The 18,122-nt window shown below is 35.9% G+C and overlaps 4 protein-coding genes across 11 annotated transcripts; 2 read left to right on the top strand and 2 right to left on the bottom strand.

The window, feature by feature from the left end:
• The first annotated feature begins 20 nt into the window (after positions 1-20).
• On the top strand, positions 21-1,414 carry LOC111808342 (receptor like protein 30-like). Its single transcript, XM_023694263.1, has one exon. It carries the CDS (start codon positions 39-41, stop codon positions 1,314-1,316), a length of 1,278 nt encoding a protein of 425 aa, XP_023550031.1. The 5' UTR covers positions 21-38; the 3' UTR covers positions 1,317-1,414.
• On the top strand, positions 1,329-3,376 carry LOC111808340 (LRR receptor-like serine/threonine-protein kinase FLS2). The gene is made up of 2 exons (XM_023694262.1): positions 1,329-2,900; positions 3,002-3,376. Exon 1 carries the CDS (start codon positions 1,424-1,426, stop codon positions 2,894-2,896), a length of 1,473 nt encoding a protein of 490 aa, XP_023550030.1. The 5' UTR covers positions 1,329-1,423; the 3' UTR covers positions 2,897-2,900; positions 3,002-3,376.
• Positions 3,377-3,847: 471 nt separating this feature from the next.
• Positions 3,848-6,575, bottom strand: LOC111808875 (putative glycerol-3-phosphate transporter 1). 2 transcript variants are annotated; one of them, XM_023695095.1, is made up of 3 exons: positions 6,424-6,575; positions 4,920-5,977; positions 3,848-4,785 (listed from the first exon to the last, which is right to left on the bottom strand). In XM_023695095.1, the coding sequence occupies exons 2-3, from the start codon at positions 5,935-5,937 to the stop codon at positions 4,226-4,228; spliced, it is 1,578 nt and encodes a 525-aa protein (XP_023550863.1). In that variant the 5' UTR covers positions 5,938-5,977; positions 6,424-6,575; the 3' UTR covers positions 3,848-4,225. The 2 variants fall into 2 exon arrangements, with proteins under 2 accessions (XP_023550863.1, XP_023550864.1); XM_023695096.1 differs by lacking the exon at positions 6,424-6,575 and adding an exon at positions 6,183-6,403.
• Positions 6,576-12,080: 5,505 nt separating this feature from the next.
• LOC111808834 (luc7-like protein 3) lies at positions 12,081-17,582 on the bottom strand. 7 transcript variants are annotated; one of them, XR_002817135.1, is made up of 10 exons: positions 17,343-17,582; positions 16,823-16,951; positions 16,482-16,521; positions 15,027-15,102; positions 14,737-14,937; positions 14,219-14,431; positions 13,750-14,139; positions 13,600-13,657; positions 13,362-13,432; positions 12,170-13,095 (listed from the first exon to the last, which is right to left on the bottom strand). XR_002817135.1 is itself a non-coding variant. In XM_023695034.1 (8 exons), the coding sequence occupies exons 1-7, from the start codon at positions 17,383-17,385 to the stop codon at positions 13,795-13,797; spliced, it is 1,047 nt and encodes a 348-aa protein (XP_023550802.1). In that variant the 5' UTR covers positions 17,386-17,582; the 3' UTR covers positions 12,081-13,657; positions 13,750-13,794. The 7 variants fall into 7 exon arrangements, 1 of the variants encoding a protein (XP_023550802.1); XR_002817136.1 differs by having other exon boundaries at positions 12,170-12,959; XR_002817134.1 differs by having other exon boundaries at positions 12,081-13,432.
• Positions 17,583-18,122: the final 540 nt, after the last annotated feature.

Here is an 18,122-nt window from a genome sequence, read left to right as displayed (position 1 = left end):
AGGAATCATCTCTAAACTTCATTCCCATCCTTTCCAAAATGAAGAAACTTTCATTTCTATTGTGTGTATTATCAATGATGGTGCTACTCCAATTTTCTCTCTCCCGAGTTTCAGCGGTAACCTGCATTCAAAAGGAGCGAGAGGCTCTTCTTCAATTCAAAAGAGGTTTTTGGTGGGATCCTTCTCATCGTTTGGCTTCATGGAATGGAACAAATTGCTGTAATTGGTATGGTGTGGGATGTAATCAAACTACTGGGCATATTATTAAGATTGATCTTAGAAGCAATCGGTTAGACTTCTCCTCTCCTTTATTTAACAATTCTATTCACTCTAGTTTGCTTCAGCTCAAACACTTAAATTACTTGGATTTAAGTGGGAACTATTTCAACTATACTCAAATCCCACACTTTTTAGGTTCAATGGTTGAATTAACATATCTTAATCTTTCTAATGCATTTTTTAATGCAAAAGTCCTTCCTCGTCATTTAGGAAATCTTACTAAATTGGTTGTTCTTGATTTGTCGAATTCTTACGATTATTCCATAAGCGGAGTTGAATTGAAGCAACTCAATCGCGACATTGAATGGATATCTCACCTTTCTTCCTTGCACTTCTTTGGCTTGAGTGGTACGAATCTTTCAGAGGCTTCCAATTTAATGCAAGTGCTAAGCTCTCTTCCTTTTTTGTCATCCTTAATATTGAGAGGTTGTGGCCTTCAAAACAACCAATTTTCTTTGAGTTCCATGAATTCTTCGTTTCTTTCTAGAATTCAATATCTAGATTTGTCTGTTAATAATTTTGATGGTCCAATTCCTAAGGCTTTTCACAACATGACTTCCTTGAAATTCCTAGACCTTTCAGACAATCAGTTCACTTCCATTGAGGGTGGAGTTTCATCCTTCATATTTAGAAACAATTGTATCCTAAAAACACTTGATTTATCCTACAACTTTAATCTTGGTGGAGATGTGTTTGGAAGTTATGAAAATGAATCTATGAGTTGCAGTCGGTATGATCTGCAAGTGCTCAACTTACCTGGTACATCTATACAAATCAAAATTCCAGATTGGTTAGGAAAATTCAAAAACTTGAGGTCTCTTTCCCTTTCTAGGAGTCACATTTATGGTTCAATTCCTGCTTCACTTGGCAATTTATCCAGCCTTGAAAATTTATATCTTTCCAGCAACGCTCTAACCGGAGCAATTCCAACTACATTTGGAAAATTATTAAATTTGAGAAAATTAATTCTCGATGGAATAGATTGGAGGAGTTGGGGGAGGAATGTTTTATACAACTTGAAAATTTGGAGGTGCTAGACATATCACATAACTTGCTCAAAGGCGTACTTGCAGAAGTTCATTTTGCGAATCTCTCTCGGTTGAATACCTTATTGATTGGTGACAATGAGCATCTTTCATTAGACATGAAATCTAACTGGATTCCTACCTTTCAGTTAAAGTATTTTTATGCAAGTTCATGTACGGATTGTTTTGGAAGTGAGTTCCCTCAATGGCTTCGAACACAAAAGGCATTGGTTACTTTGGGGTTGTCCAAGACAAGTATCTCAAGCGATTTTCCTATATGGTTGAGAGCCCGAAGTCTCACCGCTTTGGATCTTTCCCACAACCAAATTGTGGGGCCAATTCCCACAAGCATTGGAGATCAAATGCCGAATTTGAAATACTTGTATCTCAATGGTAATCTTATCAATCATTCTTTACCATTTTCACTTTGCAAGTTGAAGAATTTGACTGGAGTGGATCTTTCAAGTAATGAGTTTTCAGGAATGGTTCAAGGTTGTTTGCTGACTTCAAACTTGATGCTTTTGGATTTGTCTTCAAACAATTTTTCCGGGACATTTCCATATTCACATGGAAATCTTTCTGGTATTCAAATGTTGTTCTTGGGAGACAATAGTTTTGAGGGATCCATGCCAAGAATCTTAAAGAATTCCAAAGATATGGAAATTTTAGATCTCGAAGGAAACAAATTCTCTGGAAACATCCCCACATGGGTGGGTAATAATCTTGAATATTTGAGATGTCTGATGCTAAGTGGTAATTTGTTCAATGGTACCATTCCTTCAAGTCTCTCCAATCTCACATACTTATTCAATTTGGATCTTGCACATAACCAATTAGAAGGACCTATCCCACAAAATCTCCGCAATTTTAATGCAATGACAGGGCAAGCATATGCTGCCTTTTCCAGTTATAGAGAGAAAAGTATAAGTCAGTCAATCAAATCAAATGACTTATATTACTCCATGAAGCAACTAGAAGTCATGGTGAAAATAGATCTCTCTCAAAATTACTTGATCGGTTCTATTCCAAGTGAGATAACAAAGCTTAAAGAGTTGATTGGATTGAATTTGTCCCACAACAATCTCACAGGGACAATTCCTGCTGAAATAGGAGAAATCGAATCGTTGGAATCACTTGATTTATCTTTCAATCAACTTTCCGGGCCAATTCCCAGGAGCATATCAAGATTAAATTCATTAGGCGATTTGAAACTATCTCACAACAATCTCTCTGGAGAGATTCCTCGAGAGGGTCATCTTTCCACATTCAATGAGGCTTCAAGTTTTGATGACAATCCTTATCTTTGTGGCGATCCGCTTCCAAAGAAGTGTAGAACTGAGAATTCTTTTGAGCCGCCGTTCAGAAATATCGAGAATCAAGATGAAGAGGAGAATAAATGGGAGAAGTGGTTGCTTTACCTAATGATAATACTTGGCTATGCGGTCGGATTTTGGGGAGTTGTTGGAGCTTTGATATTGAAGAGGAATTGGAGATACGCTTATTTCAACTTTGTGGATGAGAGTAAAGACAAGATTCATGCAACAATGCAGCGGAGCATCGAGACGTTGAAAGGAATGTGCATTCACAAGTGATTTGGTAATAAAGTTCTTCTTCCTCTTTACATTTATGTTCTTAACTCTTTTTTACTATGTTGCTTCACTCATCTATTTATTGTCTTGTGCTATTTTATTGTCTAGATTCGTTGGTTGATGTTTTCCAATGGATCGGCCGAGTAGGGTTCAACGCTTTCCTCCCGTTGAAGATAACTACGCTCTACATCTTTATAGCCGATTGGGTCAATCCCATATATTCTTCTTCAATTGTGTTCTTGATTTTTGTTTTGTTGTATGTTTAGAAATCCTTGTTCCTTCCGACAGTTTTCTTGTTGGTCGTGTTTTTTCTTTGAACGTGTCACTTTTCTACATTATTATGGTGTTGTTTCTTCTGTGTATGCTATGAGTCTTGCCCGATCAAGGAATCTCAGCTTGTGTTTGCTTGTTCTTATGCTATTATGTGAGTTCTTTGGAGGGAAAGGTTTAATTTTTATGGGAGTTTATACAATGTATAAAGTTACGTGGAAAACAATAATAGACTTATTACTTGTCGTTGGATTGTGTACACTTGCATATCGTACACAAAAAATTTACTTGTTTGACCTTTATTTTGTGAAACACCACGTGTGGTGTGATGTGCCATAATAGTACTTTTTGAATCGTGTGGCATCATGATTTTGAAAATAGTGTTCACACAAAAATGCATCACAATTGGTGGGTTCTGATGTGCAGGTGAACACTATGTCAGTGAATTACGATCGTAATTGTGTGGATACATTATCTCGGTTGATATGAGACCTTTTAGTAAAACCAAAAGCAAAGTCTTTAGAACTTATGGTTAAAGTGGGCAATATCATACCATTGTAGAGGGTTCGTTGTTCGTATCAGCGTTGACCTTTATTATAATAGATGTGTGACCATGATTGAAATAGGTGGTGGGATGAAAACCGAGAAGCCTTCTCCATCTCTCGAAACAAAGAGGGAATAGGGTAAGAGATTTTGAGTTTCGTTTAATAAAATCATAGGATGAAAGTGTATTACTATATACATTTTTACATGGTTTTTGAGGATCAACAACTTTGACCTGCCTACCACAAATACAAATTATGTACAATAATCTTACACCAACCTAACTTTCTTTCACCATATTCAACACATCATCATGGAGAAGTTGTGACAAAATCATCTCCTTGGACGTATCACACTATGGAGGAGCTCTTCGTCTCCCCGAACCCCTCGAAAAAAGAAGGGAAAATTCACGAACGACCACCGTTCTGATGCAGCGTTCAAAACCTTCTTATGAACTAAACATGGGCTAAATACAATGAGACCTACGATTGCTGCTGTTGTTGTCGTCGTTGCATATGCTCACACTTCAAGTACTGGACCCCTGGTTGTAATCCTTCCTCTCGATCTCGACTCCTCGATCTTTTCGTTCACCTCAGCGATTACAAGCCTTGTCAAAAACAGCCCTGCTATTAGAGCTGAGATCATCAGCATTACGAACACCAAACTCCAGCTTTTCGCCGATAAGTATCCTGTCAACAAGGGTCCAATCGCAGCCCCAACCGAGCCAGTACCATCGATAATCGCCGTCACAGTAGCAAGCGCCCGAGAATTCCCGTTGAGTGAACTGTGGGTTCCCAAATCAGCAGAGACGGCGGTTGTTATAAGAGCATATGGGCCATTGACAAACATGCCAGTGATGAACATGAGAGATACATTCATGGTTATGGAGCTGTGACCGTAGTTTCTATAGCAGTAGAGAGCAGGAATGGAACAGTACATGAAACTAGCAGCTGTTATGGCTCTAGCACCTAAGCGATCAGAAATATGGCCAGCTAGAATTCCTCCTATTACTCCTCCCATATCGAACAATGTCGAAAGGTTCCCGGCTGTGGTACTCGACAAATATTTCCCGTCGATAACTGTAAGAACATTAACAACAAATCAGGTGTGTCGAGTAAGATATGAGCAGCAATATTTATCATTTCAAACAGAAGCTCCTATCTTTGATTGTTATAGATTTCACAAGCAAACAACAAACAGAAATGCAGCTCACCTGTGTGGCTAATGTAGAAAGGGAGCCAGTAAAGGAATGTATAAGCCACCAGTTTGGCAAAGAAGAGGCAAAATGCAAAAGGTGCAACACCAGGAATTCTCCACGCTTCCATAAAACCGACCGCCTTCTCGATCTCCGATGCTGATTTCAATAGAGGTACTGTAGTTCCCTCTCCAACTTTCTTGAGAGAGCTCAAGCCATCTCCTTCTTTATCGATTCCAACCGACTCGGGATTCACAGGAAGAAACAGAAACACTACCAAACCTGATAACGCAATGATCAGACCAGGGACAACCAATGACCAACCCCAACCATAGCTCAACAAGGCTGATGCAATCAGTGAGCCAGAAATGTTGCCAACAGATGTGTGAGCATTCCATATACCCATTATTAGTCCTCTCTTGCTCTTTCCAAACCAGTTACCGACCACCGCAACGACCGAAGGCCAGCCGGTGGATTGGAACAGACCAGCAAGCATTTGAACTATCAAATAGTAACAAAAGACATGTATGTTTGCCCAATATCCTACTCCAAACAGCGAAGTAAACAATCCAGTTCCCAACATTCCCACAGTTAAAAATATCCTCAAATCCGTTCTATCTCCCAATTGGCCTGAAAAGTACATCCCCCCAGCATATACACCTAAGAAAGCCAAGTCAAGCTCACCTAGTAAAGATGTCCCTTCTGCTGCATCAAATGGATCCCAACCACCACTAGACAGCGACCAAAGATTGGTTCTCTCGACCCGTGTACTCAATCGTCTCGTACTCGATCGACTCCTATTCCATAGGTTGAACTTCGAGCCTCCATCAGGAGATAGCGGATCAAGAGCACTCTTGATAATGCTCGTAGTTTTTCGAGAGGCATGGTAATTAGCATATGCCAAGAATGTCACAAGTAGAACAGTGGCTTGATATGCCTTATAGGAAAGAGGCTTTTTCCTAATCCACTCTAGAAATCTTACACCATATGGCTTCCTGTTATTTACATCGCTTTCTGATTCTGATAATGACCCCATGAGAACGAAGAACAACACTAATTTCCTCTACAAGTGAAATCTACAGAAATAAATTACAGAATGTTATATTAGGCAAGAACAGAGCATTCTAATTCAATCAATAATTTAACGTGGATTTAGGTTAAAAGCCTCAAATATCAACCGGAGCTTCTCAAAATCGAACCCGCCAAGATCTTATGAAAACCAACCACAAAACTTGCTAATTCGATTAACTTCACGAAAAATCAAAAGAACACAATACTAACTTCCATTAAACCAACATTCAGATAAGAAATCGTTCAAAATCTCATGAAAAAAACGAAACTCCGTCTACGAAATCGATGTTTGGATCAACAGAACACCAGAAACAACAGCATCGAACAGAAGAACTCAAGAGAACCAAAATTTTACACGTTCGAAGAAGACGAAGAAGAAGAAGAAGAAGAAGATTAGAAATGAAGAAAAGATTTGACTAGAGAGAAAACATTATGTAGAAACACGGCAAACCTTGTTAGAAACGAATAAATTTTTATGGAGATTGTGTTACGTTATCTTCAAGCTCTTGAAATCCAAATCTCTCTCTCTTTCTCTCTAAAAAATTTCAGTTGCCCTGTTTTCAGGATTCATGAAACGAACAGGGTCGCTGCTCCGTGCTCCCTCCTCTCATGGTAATGGAAATTGAGGGGACTCTTAATAGCCGATGGGGATATGAAATTACCATAATGCCCTTTCCTCGTTTTTCAAAAAAGGTATATTCTATTTCGATTTTCGCCTCTGAAATTCATGGCCATTGGACCGAAATGCCCCTGCTGTTTTTTTCTTGACCATCAAAGTTTATAGGATAAAAATAAACCGTCCTTAAATTTTAAATATTTTTTTTATTAATTTCTATTTATTATTTTTGGAATAATTTCTGTTCAACTAACTTAATTCTTGAATATAAATCAACAACATTTCTTTTCCTTTTTTATTTTAATGAAAATAATTTTTTTTTTCTTTCAAAATTTCACCATTTATATAAAATATATATATATATATATATATACATAGACCCATTTTTATTTCGGCTCTAAAAATAAATTATATTTTGAACGAATCTTAAATACGAGCATTTAATTCATTGATTTTGAGTTAGTTTATAAAATTATGTCTATAATACCGATTAAAATATTGAACTATACAGACGAATTGAAAATACCAAATTAAGAAATAAAGTCGAAAAAAATAAAGAAAGGAATATTGTTCTTTTATGACGGGATGTGAATTATAAAATTTCGTGTTCATCCTTCTGATATTGTATAAATGACAACTTTCAATTATGCGACACCTAAATAAAAAAATAAAAACACTAATGAACAAAGATCACATCTAAATAAAACACGATTTTAAGGATATGATGAATCTAAATTGTAACGGCACAAGCCACCGCTGGCAGATATTGGCTTTAAAATGGGTCCGCTAGAGAAAGGTTTTCACACCCTTATAAAGGGTGTTTTGTTCTTCTCTCCAACTAATGTGAGATATCACAATCCACCCCCTTCAGAGTCTAGTGTTCTTGCTGGCACTCGTTCCTTTCTCTAATCGATGTGGGACCCTCACCAAATCCACCCCGCTTATTGGCACATCGCCTCGTGTCTACCCCTTTCAGGGAAGAGCCTCATCGCTGGCACATAATCCTGTGTCTGGCTCTGATACCATTTGTAACGTTCCAACCGAAATTGTCCTCTTTGGGCTTTCCCTTCCGAACTTTTCCTCACGGCTTTAAAACGAGTCTGCTAAGGGTGTTTTGTTTCTCCTCCCCAACCGATATGGGATATCACATAAATTTTAAATTTTTAAACGTGAGACGTGATTAAAAAATTTTAAAATTATCCTTTTATTATTGTTCTTTTTAATTCTTTTTAATTTTCAACTTTCTAGAAAAAGAAATGAGAATGATTCTTTCTTATCTTGTAACAATAAAATACAATATTTTAAAAATAAATTAAAAAAATATGATTGAATGTATTATCTTGTATTAAAAATTGGATCAAATAATTTCAAATATAGTTTGTCCATATTATATATATATATATGTATATATATATATATATGTATATATATTAAGAATTATACAATAAATGGTGATAGAGATAGGCTTGGTTTGGTCCATTTTTTTTCATTTCAAAATTCAAAATTCTCAAATTAAATTATAAATTTAGTTTTTAAAAATTAAATTTACCTTATAAAAATATTATTATTATTATTATTATTTTAAATGTCGGGGAGCTGTTTTGCATTAAAAAAAAGTAATAAAGATTCTATTGATTGGAAAATAATTTTTTTAAAACTTTAAATTTAAAATTATTTGGATTGTCTCAAATATCTGTAATAGGATATGAGACTCAATATCGATCTGAAAACGTTAAAGGAACGTTCCATAGTAAAAACGGGGACTACTTCTAGCAAATATTAGCTATGGATCACGCTCATAATCATAAGGGCATCTCGATATGGAGTTGGGTCATCGAGCTTAGTCATAGCTTTTGTTATTAGTGAAGGGAACTGCAATTATTGATCCTATTTTATTCCAAGTACGCGCATGGTGCTTACAATGTTCGTGTGCAATATTTTAACCAAGAACACTACAAAACAAGGATGAGTTATATGCATATAATAGTAGAAGGCAATAAAGTCAATGGAACATTGGGAAGAAACATCTCGTGATCGTCGACAAGCTTTGCATCCAAACGTTTGAGACTCTTGCTATACAGAGTGTGGCTAGCTTACGAATTTGCCACTTTCGTAACGGGTTTTAGGTATTAGTTGATTATATACAAAATTATACATGAACGGGTGAGCTATTAGGGTATCTCTTATCGGGCCCTTGTCTTGTTATCTGTGGGGAACTTTGTGATATCCCACATTGGTTGGGGAGGAGAACGAAACACCGTTCATAAGGGTGTGGAAACCTTTCTCTGAGGGGAAGCCCGAAAGGGAAAGTCCAAAGAAGACAATATCTGCTAGCGGTGAACTTGGACTGTTACAAACCCGCTCCTGATTCGTTGCTTTGTTGTGTACACTTTGTAACATCTATTTGATACGAATACAGTAATGATAATATCGATTGTAACAGCCCAAGCCCACCGCTATCAGATATTATCGCTTTTGTCCGTATTACTGTCAGTCTCACAGTTTTAAAACGTGCTTATTAGAGAGAGGTTTTCATACTTATATAAAGAATGTTTCGTTCTCCTCTCCAACCGATATAGGATCTCACAATCCACTCTTCTTCAAGGTCAAGTGTCCTCGTTGGCACTCGTTTTGCTCTCCAATCGATGTGAGATCCCACACCAATCTTCTCTAGACCAATTGGTAGGTCAGGACCTAATTAGTTGTGAACGTCGTGAGGTGCTGCTCTCAATCACGGACGTGTAATCTTCTTCAAGGCCAAGTGTCCTCGCTGGCTCTCGTTCGATGTGAGATCTCACACCGATCTTCTCTAGACCAATTGATAGGTCAGAATCTAATTAGTTGTGAACGTCCTGAGGTGCTACTCTCAATCACGAACGTGTAATTATTGAGGCTTTATATGTTGACGTTGATTAAAAATGTCGATGAAAATAGCGATACGTGAGCGGGCCCATAGAAAGGGAGAGGAGTTTGAATGAAGAAGCAAAATCCATTGGACCGCCATGCTCTTACGACAGTGCCCCTTCCCCAACAAAACATCAAACTTGGGCAACAGAAAAACCAAATCCCAATCCAAGAGGGCACTGCTATTCTCACGCTAACAGACATGCCTGTCTTTATCAATCCCAACCAAAACTCCCCCATCACCCCCACTGGGGCCCACACCATATATCATGCTTAATAATTTCCATCGCTTCCCGCTCCACCATAACTTTCCAACCGTACAATATTTGGATTTAATTCAAATTTATAATTTAATTTTAATATATATTTTTTGATAAATTATTTTTCAACACTTAAATTTTTATTTTTAAAAGTTATTAGTAAATAAATAAATTAAATAAATTATATATATATACATATATATATGCATATGTATTCTAACAAAAAAAAAATGTATTTTTTAAATAATTAATTTTAGGAGAATTATTATTTGAATTTAACTATGTTCATAATCTAATCAAAATCGTACGCGTTGAATTAGATTGGGTTGATCAGGTTATTCGAGTCATCTAATTTTTTATATTGAGATTTGAATTTTCAACTTCACGAGAATGATTACATGTTAATTATTGTTGATCTATGCCTATTTTAACTATTTACTCGTTAAATAACATGATTAGTATTCAAATTTTTATGTTTGTGTCTAATAAGTCCTTAAACTTTTTAAATAAGTTTCTTTAACTTTAAAATATTTAACATTTTTTTTAAAAAAATACGATATTAAATTTTTAATTTTGTGATTATTAAGTTCGTAATTTTTTAAAATTAAATTAAATATGTCAAGAATTTATAAGTTTAGATAAACATAAAATTAAAAATTAAAAACTATTAATTTTGAGGCCTTAATCAAAAGAAGAAGAAAAATGGGCCGAGGATATTTTGGTAAAAAAAATCTAATGTCAAAGTGGTAAATAAGAAAGTTGGAGAGGGGTAGAAAGGTCATTTGGAAAATAAGGCAGTTTTAATTAATATGAAGGTTGCGGCAACGCATATTCGCATATGGGGACGGAATAATTCCTTGACAAGGCGAGGAATATCCGCCTCAATTGTTCGCCGATGGGGCCCAAAGGGATTTTGCTGACCTGTAACTTTTCGTGGCTTTTATTAAATGGAGGGTGCTGAGCTGGCCAAAGTAAGCCACGTGGACCTTCAAATTGAGTGCCAACTGCCAAAGCAAAACGCTAGCCTACGGGCTGCTGCCCGTCTCCTTCCGTTTCTTTTTCGTACTAATTTTGTATTTAATATATTTATTACTAATTTAATTTATTTTTTTTAACAAATGTAAAAAAATATATATATATTATTAATATATAAAATTTGTGACTTTTTCAATTTTTTGTTTAATAATTTTGTAATTTTTTTTTAAATTATCAAATATATTAGAAATTAAAAGCTTTTTTGATTAATTTAAAAATGGTAAAATTTGTGCTAACACACATTCTCGATATTCATCTTCTTTAAGTAAACGATGCATTTTCCTTTCATCTCTTAAAGTGTGTTCCTTTAGATCGAAAGGGATTGTTTAAATTCTTGATATTAGTTAAATTTATCTTCAATATCTCCTTAAAATTGATGGAGAGAAAAAAAAAAGTAAATATTTAGAAATAAACATATATGCAATTAGGTTGAGATGCGGGTATCGCTCTTTTTAAGAGAATTGAATCTTCTACTTGTGTATAATTTTTTTTTATATCAATCATCGATGCACCAAGTATTTTTTGACATGTCTCATCTAAGATACAGTAACTCAACTGAGTAACGTAGCTCAGCTCAAAGCTCCACAACAAAAAATACCCCTCTTTTGACCCGTTTCTCTTAGAAAAGAAAATATGAGAGAAAGATAAGAACAAAAACTTCGTGTATTTGTTGTCAAGAGAGGTATTTACACTTTAACATAAAACTTCTAACCTCTACACAAGTCGAGTTGAAGTAATTAGATTAGGGTTTAGATGATTCGAGAAAAGGCTTTTAACTTAGTAATATTAATAACATTTTAAGAATGAACATGACATTTGTGTTAATTATGAGTTTGTTATTTGAGTGAAAGAAAGAAGATATGGAGACAAATAATAGAGGGCAATTGGATAAGTGTATGTATTTTCTTGCCCCTTACAAGAAAGAAAGAATGGTAGAGAAACAATGAGCAATCTTATCAAATCAATGACCAATCTTTCTAAGAAGCTTCAACGAAGTTTCATTTTTTTTTTTTTTTTTCTTTTCAATTTTTCAATGAACTTTGGTTTCTTCCTATTGAGAAGCTTCAAGGAAGTTTCACTCTCCATGTCATTTTTAGGAAATATGATTTGGCTATATTTTCATGAAATAAAAAAAAGTGTAAATGAATAAATCATAAAGATTCTGTTTGTTTCTTGTGTTTGGTCATTATCTACGAATCAAAACGATCGATTCATGAGAATTTTAGCTTAATTCAAATATATATGTCCTGTATAGTAATGCTAAGAATGACCCGAGTATCAAAGACTAGTGAATCTTGAATTTTCACATTCATTATGTTTTTGTGACACACGAATAAAGGAGTACATCAATGAACTGAGAGTAAATCCGAACGAGAGCCTTCTTGAAAATAGAATGCTAAAAAAAGCTTAAAAGACTATTATTACATATATCAACAAGTACATCTCCCTTCTCAGTGGCTCAATCAAAAGATAAGGCATGTGAACGAGAATAAAGTATGCTGAATGAATTCTTGGTCTATCTACGGCGTATGAATATATGTGAACGAAACAGAGCATAACAAGAGGCCAAAGTCCATTTATGTTCGAAGATAGGGCTTAGCTCAATCAAGGAAATTTGTGAAAGAATGAAAAGAGAGTAGGGAAGCCACGAGAAGGAATGATATTCACTCACAATTTCAAGTCAGCATTTCTCATCAGTTCAGATCAAAACTAATTCCAAAGCTTTGCCTTGCCTTTGTTTTATATAGTCACCTCTCAATCTAAATTTAAGAACAACAAAGATCAGCCTACTGGCCTTCCTACCTAAGTCGAAGACTAAAATAGAGAACAATTGTGAACTACAACAATCTCTCAGATTCCTAATAATAATCAAGGGATCAACTTCAAAAATGGGAGCAATTTCAAATGGTTCAACAAAAATCATATTTGGAGCATTCAAATGGTTCAGAAAATACCAACTACTTTGCAAAATAAATTCCCTGCACGGGATCATTCCTTACCGAGTAGGTTTGTTCCACGTGTATGCTACCGAAAAATTCGCCCAATACATTTCCTGCAAACTGTATGGATTAAAGATCATGCTATTTTACAGATTAGCAGTCAAATTACCTCCAAGCACCAAAGAGTTGCACACTTCTTCCATGAAACCAGAATTTCGATACGGAAAGCCCCCTGTACTCGATAAAAGTTATACCTCCTTTTAGTAGGTATTGTCAAGCTCCATTTATGTAATCAGAACTTCCAATCTGCTAAAAAAGAACAAGGCATGTCCCACCATGATGCTAATACTCCCACGTTTCCTTAGATTCTATACTCAACACCAGATAATAGAAAGACTTCAAAACTCAGCTCTATGAAAAAACCTAGAAGAATGCTTTCTATGAGATGGAGCTACTGAATAAATACTTCCTTAGGCTAGATCAACATAACCCTTATTTAAAAAACATGGGCAACATAGAAACACACTCCCTAGTAATACATCATTTGAAGACCAAAATACGCCTTGGATGCAGGGTTGATAACATGAAATGTTGATAACGTGGTCTTAAGAAAGAGATGATATTTATATGTTACCTCAAAAATGAGAATATAAACGTCAGTCCTTTCAGCAGTAGCGACAAATATGCATATATTTCGTTCCTGGCCTATTAAACACATGGCAAACACCGAAGTAACACTTGCTCACCCAATATGAAAATGAAGGAGAGACATTGAACAGTCATTTATAAGAATCAATTATGAAGGAAATGTGCAAGTCAAAAGTCTAAACCATACTTGAAGAAGAGTCATAACAATTAAAAAAAATACCTACCTCAACACTTTTCTCCTCTAATAATAATGATGAAAGGGAGATGATACACTCAACACAGCTGTGAGATAGCAAAAACAGTTTTACCAATACTGAAAGTAATTTGAGGTACCAAAGCATACATTCATAAGCTTCGAACATGAAGAGATCTACCTCATTGAATCCCAAAGCTCAGACATCTCCCAACACATTTCATAGTTATGATCGCACTGGACTTCTGGATGATCTCCTGTGACCATGCCTTGCAGGGGATCTTGACCTGCTCCGGCCACGAAACCTATCCCTGCCTCCATCTCTTCCATTCCTAGACCTCCAATCCATTCCTCTTACTTCATCACGGCCACCTCTTCTAGACCTTTCACGATCTCGGTTTCGTTCACGATACCTATCTCGATCCCTGTCTTGCTCTCTGTCACGATATCGGTCCTTCTCACTAGAGTTACTTCTCTTTCTTCTCTCATACTCCTCTCTCTGCTTCCTCCGTTCTTCTGCCTCTTTCTCCCAAGCTAATCTTTCTTCTGCCATTTCTTTCTCCTTCGCTTCCTGCCAGGTGATGCTCACTTAAACATATTTCACCAAAAGAAAAATGGTTGAACTTTCATTTAGTTTCAGGAATGCCTACCTTGTGCTCAGAGATGAAATTTCTGACCATACCATAACCAACGTGTTGCTTACCAGTGACATGAGACTGAACTCTCTCTGCAGCATCATTTGCTACAAGAAAAGAACCGCATATCTCACAGAGGGCCATTTTTTTCTCTTGAGCAAGCATCAATACCTTATCGTTTTGGGTTTGTTGAGTTAAGGCAGTTTTTTCAGAATTAAGTAAATCCACCTGAAACGAAGACAACAAAAGTGCAATAAGAATAGCCATTTTTATCACCAACTGAATAATTTAGTGGTTCACAAGTTTTTTTTTTTTTTTTTTGATATAGTAGTTCACGAGATGTTTATGTTCTATTTTCAATATGTGGAATGTGACCAAAATATACTAAATAATGTCAAGTTCATTTTGAGTTATGCACAATAGTTAATGGAAGAGATTCTGGAATTGCTTCTCATTAAAGTAAATTCATTTAAAATAAAGTCTATGCCATGGTGTCCGGAATGCTTAAGCCAACCAGGCATGCATATAAGCACCTTTCTCATCAGCGCTTCAGCTTCGTCCACTTTACCAGCTTCACCAAGGGCCTCCACCTGTTCCAGTAAGTTCTTTATTTTTTCCTCCAGCACAGATAACTGCTCTGCCTTCTCAGCTGACAATGGAGATGGGGGTGCCGGTTCGACCTCTTGGGAAAGACGCTCTCGTCCACGCCTAACACGTCTATCCAAGTCCATTACCTGTTTAAATGATTGTAGTTTCCATGAAAAAAAGAAACAGATTGCACATATAATGTACAGCATCATCTTAAAACACATATAGCACTAACCAGTTTCTCGCAAAACTGAGCAAGTTCAGCCTCAAATTTGGGAACGAAAGCATCATGCCTTGGTGACTTTTCAAAGCTGAAATATATATATATTTTTTTTATAAAAAAAAAAAAGGAAGAAATCATTACTAGAAGAAAAAAAATCTGTGAGGTTCTTTTATAGCTACAGTTTATATGCATTCATTTACATATATTTCAAAGCAAAACAAGAACTACTAGTTCCATACGCATAGAAACAAGAACCTGAAGAAAAATTTTAGTCTTGAAAGACCAAAAAGTATGCTCAAAATAAGCATATTGTTAAGACCAAGCAATGTTTCAAGATGTCCACTAGTTGTAATTAATGCTGCTCAAGGCGTCCAAGAAGAACTACTTTCTTTCAAGAACATTACTTCTCCAGTTTAAAAGAGCTTAGTAAAGTGGAGTGCTTTTATCCATAACAGTGATGTGATACTTAAATCAGAGATATTTCTCAGATTCATAGTTCCAAATAAAGCAACGGTTAAGAGAACCAGCTATTACAATTGATTCACAAACTTTGCAGAGAGGGGGAGAAGCCCCAGGTTCAAGCTTCACGCTTCACAGAGAGAGAATTAGCACAAGCTGAAGCTGTTGATATGGTTTTTCCCTAAATGTCCTCATAATTGCATTCTTCAGAGGATATTCAAAGGCCTTTTACCTTCATCCTCCAATGCAAAGAGGCATCACCATGTCCCTATGAACATCATGTTTAAGGTGACAACATGGCCACCATGGCATGTACCCCAACAAAGGTGCACATCATTAGTAGTTGGGGTTGACAATGAAAGTGAGAGGCAACCCCCTTCTCTGCATAGCATGAACCTTAGTAGCACTTTATAATATCAAAGAACATTAACTGAAAAGCGATGAAGGTATCATACGATTGAGAACTCAAACATCAGAAGAAAGGTATTTGCAAGCTATTTCTTTGCAAGTTGCTTCAATGTACTATATTTTCCTTACCTTACGATTCATAAACCAACATTCGTGCAGGTTGAAAATACTTAACAGCCAATGCTTCAATTTGAAAATAAACCACCTATCTCACAGCATGATACTCCTTTTATATTAAGACTATATGATACTTTTTAAATCCCACAAGAGGGAAAGATAATTTCATTTGTATGAAGTGCAGCCAATAACTAAATATACAACCAAGAATCGGAAAGACTGCATTATGAACTGGAAACTTGACGTATAAAAACAATAGCCAACCAACGCTCACGAAAACAAATCCTGTCAAATGCCATATCTTATATTTCCCACAACATAGCTAGTGCAGTTGCCAGACCTCCTCTAAAGAGAGTTATCTAAATATAAATAGTGAAAACAGAAGCTTTGCTTTGTAACCATGTGCGGGAAATGCATATAGAATATAAAATTCATGACCAAAAGCGGTGATAAAAGTACTCAAATTTGGTACTTGGGTTTCACCTTTCTTTCAATTTCTGGTCATGTATTCTAGGACAAGGACCTGATACAAAAGAGGAAACAAGAATCCAATCTTAGAAACAAATTACCCTTCCTATACATTATAGACCAATAGTCCGCAACAAAAAAAGATAAACGAGCATATATTTACTATAAGTAGATCTATAAACACAAATCAGAACGTTATCCAATAAGAATAAACATTGAGACTAAAAACATACACAGAATTAGCATTTTACCATTATTCTCAACAACTGCTACTGACTTCTCCTTATTGGACTTTGCCACTTAGAAATTTGACAGAGACCAGAGATACGGTTAATATAAAAAAGTAAACAACGCACCAAGGTCGCTCCGAGTATTTACGAAAAGATCATGCGGGCAGAACCGGACCATATAGAACCCACAGACCTCTTTATCATCCCACATAACTTCCTTGTATCCTCTTCTTTCTTCCTCCGTCAAATTACGCGCTAAAAAAACCAAAACAGATGCAAAATCAGTCACTTCGTTTGAAGCAAAGACAACTTTCGCCGTGGAAATTTGAAGGAAGACATCAGCCACACGAAAATACAAGCAAGCACCAACAAAGATCAAATGGCAACAAAAATCGTGAAAAAAGAAAATTAAAAATAAGAAAACTCATGTTGGAAATCACAAAAGGGGAATATCAAGTGAAAAATTGCACGCCTGGTGGATAATACTCCCACATTCCCTGCCAAATTCCTCTCAACTAATAGAAACACTTCCATTCCCCTCCAACTAGATACTCCACAAGATCAAAAAAAATCAATAACACGTAAATGTTATCAAATTGAAACGAAAATTTCCAAAGAAAAATTACAAGTCGAATCAGAAGAGTACCTGAACCCATGAGTTCATCCAGAAGAGCTCTCTGGGCGTCCATGCTGACCAAATGCTTTCCAGAGGATCACAGAAAACAACGAAACAATTACTTGAAAGAACGATCCAAATTCAGTAACTTGAAATTCAGTCTTCAAGAGATTATAAAGGGGTTTTGAGATTCTTGGGAATGTTTTTGGAGAGATTGTGTGGCGGTAGTACTAGGGCTTGAACGGCAACACCAAGAAATAAAACCTCTGTAAGGAAAACAAAATTCGACCTGTTTATATACTTTATGTTGGGAAAAAAATAATAATAATAATAATAATTTGGTCCTTTAATTTTAATGTATAATTATTAAAAATCATTTTTTTTTTTAATTTTTATGATAACAATAATTGATTTTTTTGTACTATTTTGTAGGGGTGTACATTCCATCCACAACCTGACAATCTAGCATTTTGAGTAGGATTGGGTTCATTTTTCTGAACCCGATTTGAATCGGTTTAGTTTCGGGTTCGTGGGACAAAACCCTGGGGTGACCCGAGCAACCCGATTCAAATAAAATATATAAATTACATTACGAATTTTGAAGTATCAATAGGCTTGCCAGAGTAGTACTTTGTCCGGTCTAGTGTGACTCACGCCCGAGGAGATATTCCTTTATTTCCATCACATATATTCAACCAATAGCGGTTAGGATCAAACTTTGGAAAAAGCGTTTTATTGTTGTGTAATTTATCCTTAAAGTCTAGGTTTATCTCTTGGGGTAAATTCTCCCAAATAGTTATAATCTAACAA

This window comes from Cucurbita pepo, chromosome LG13 (assembly GCF_002806865.2).
Source record: "Cucurbita pepo subsp. pepo cultivar mu-cu-16 chromosome LG13, ASM280686v2, whole genome shotgun sequence".
NCBI lineage: Eukaryota > Viridiplantae > Streptophyta > Magnoliopsida > Cucurbitales > Cucurbitaceae > Cucurbita > Cucurbita pepo.
This window is presented reverse-complemented; position numbering and strand designations above follow the sequence as displayed.

Bases quoted from the DNA above. Each gene is read 5' to 3' on its own strand.
- LOC111808342 (XM_023694263.1), top strand. From the start codon at position 39: ATGAAGAAACTTTCATTTCTATTGTGTGTATTATCAATGATGGTGCTA.
- LOC111808340 (XM_023694262.1), top strand. From the start codon at position 1,424: ATGAAATCTAACTGGATTCCTACCTTTCAGTTAAAGTATTTTTATGCA.
- LOC111808875 (XM_023695095.1), bottom strand. From the start codon at position 5,937: ATGGGGTCATTATCAGAATCAGAAAGCGATGTAAATAACAGGAAGCCA. The intron at 4,786-4,919 runs GTGAGCTGCATT...ATGTTCTTACAG, and splicing joins TTTCTACATTAGCCACACAG to TTATCGACGGGAAATATTTG.
- LOC111808834 (XM_023695034.1), bottom strand. From the start codon at position 17,385: ATGGACGCCCAGAGAGCTCTTCTGGATGAACTCATGGGTTCAG. The intron at 14,938-15,026 runs GTTAGTGCTATA...TCATTTAAACAG, and splicing joins CTCAGTTTTGCGAGAAACTG to GTAATGGACTTGGATAGACG. The intron at 14,140-14,218 runs GTAGGCATTCCT...ATCACCTGGCAG, and splicing joins ATTTCATCTCTGAGCACAAG to GAAGCGAAGGAGAAAGAAAT.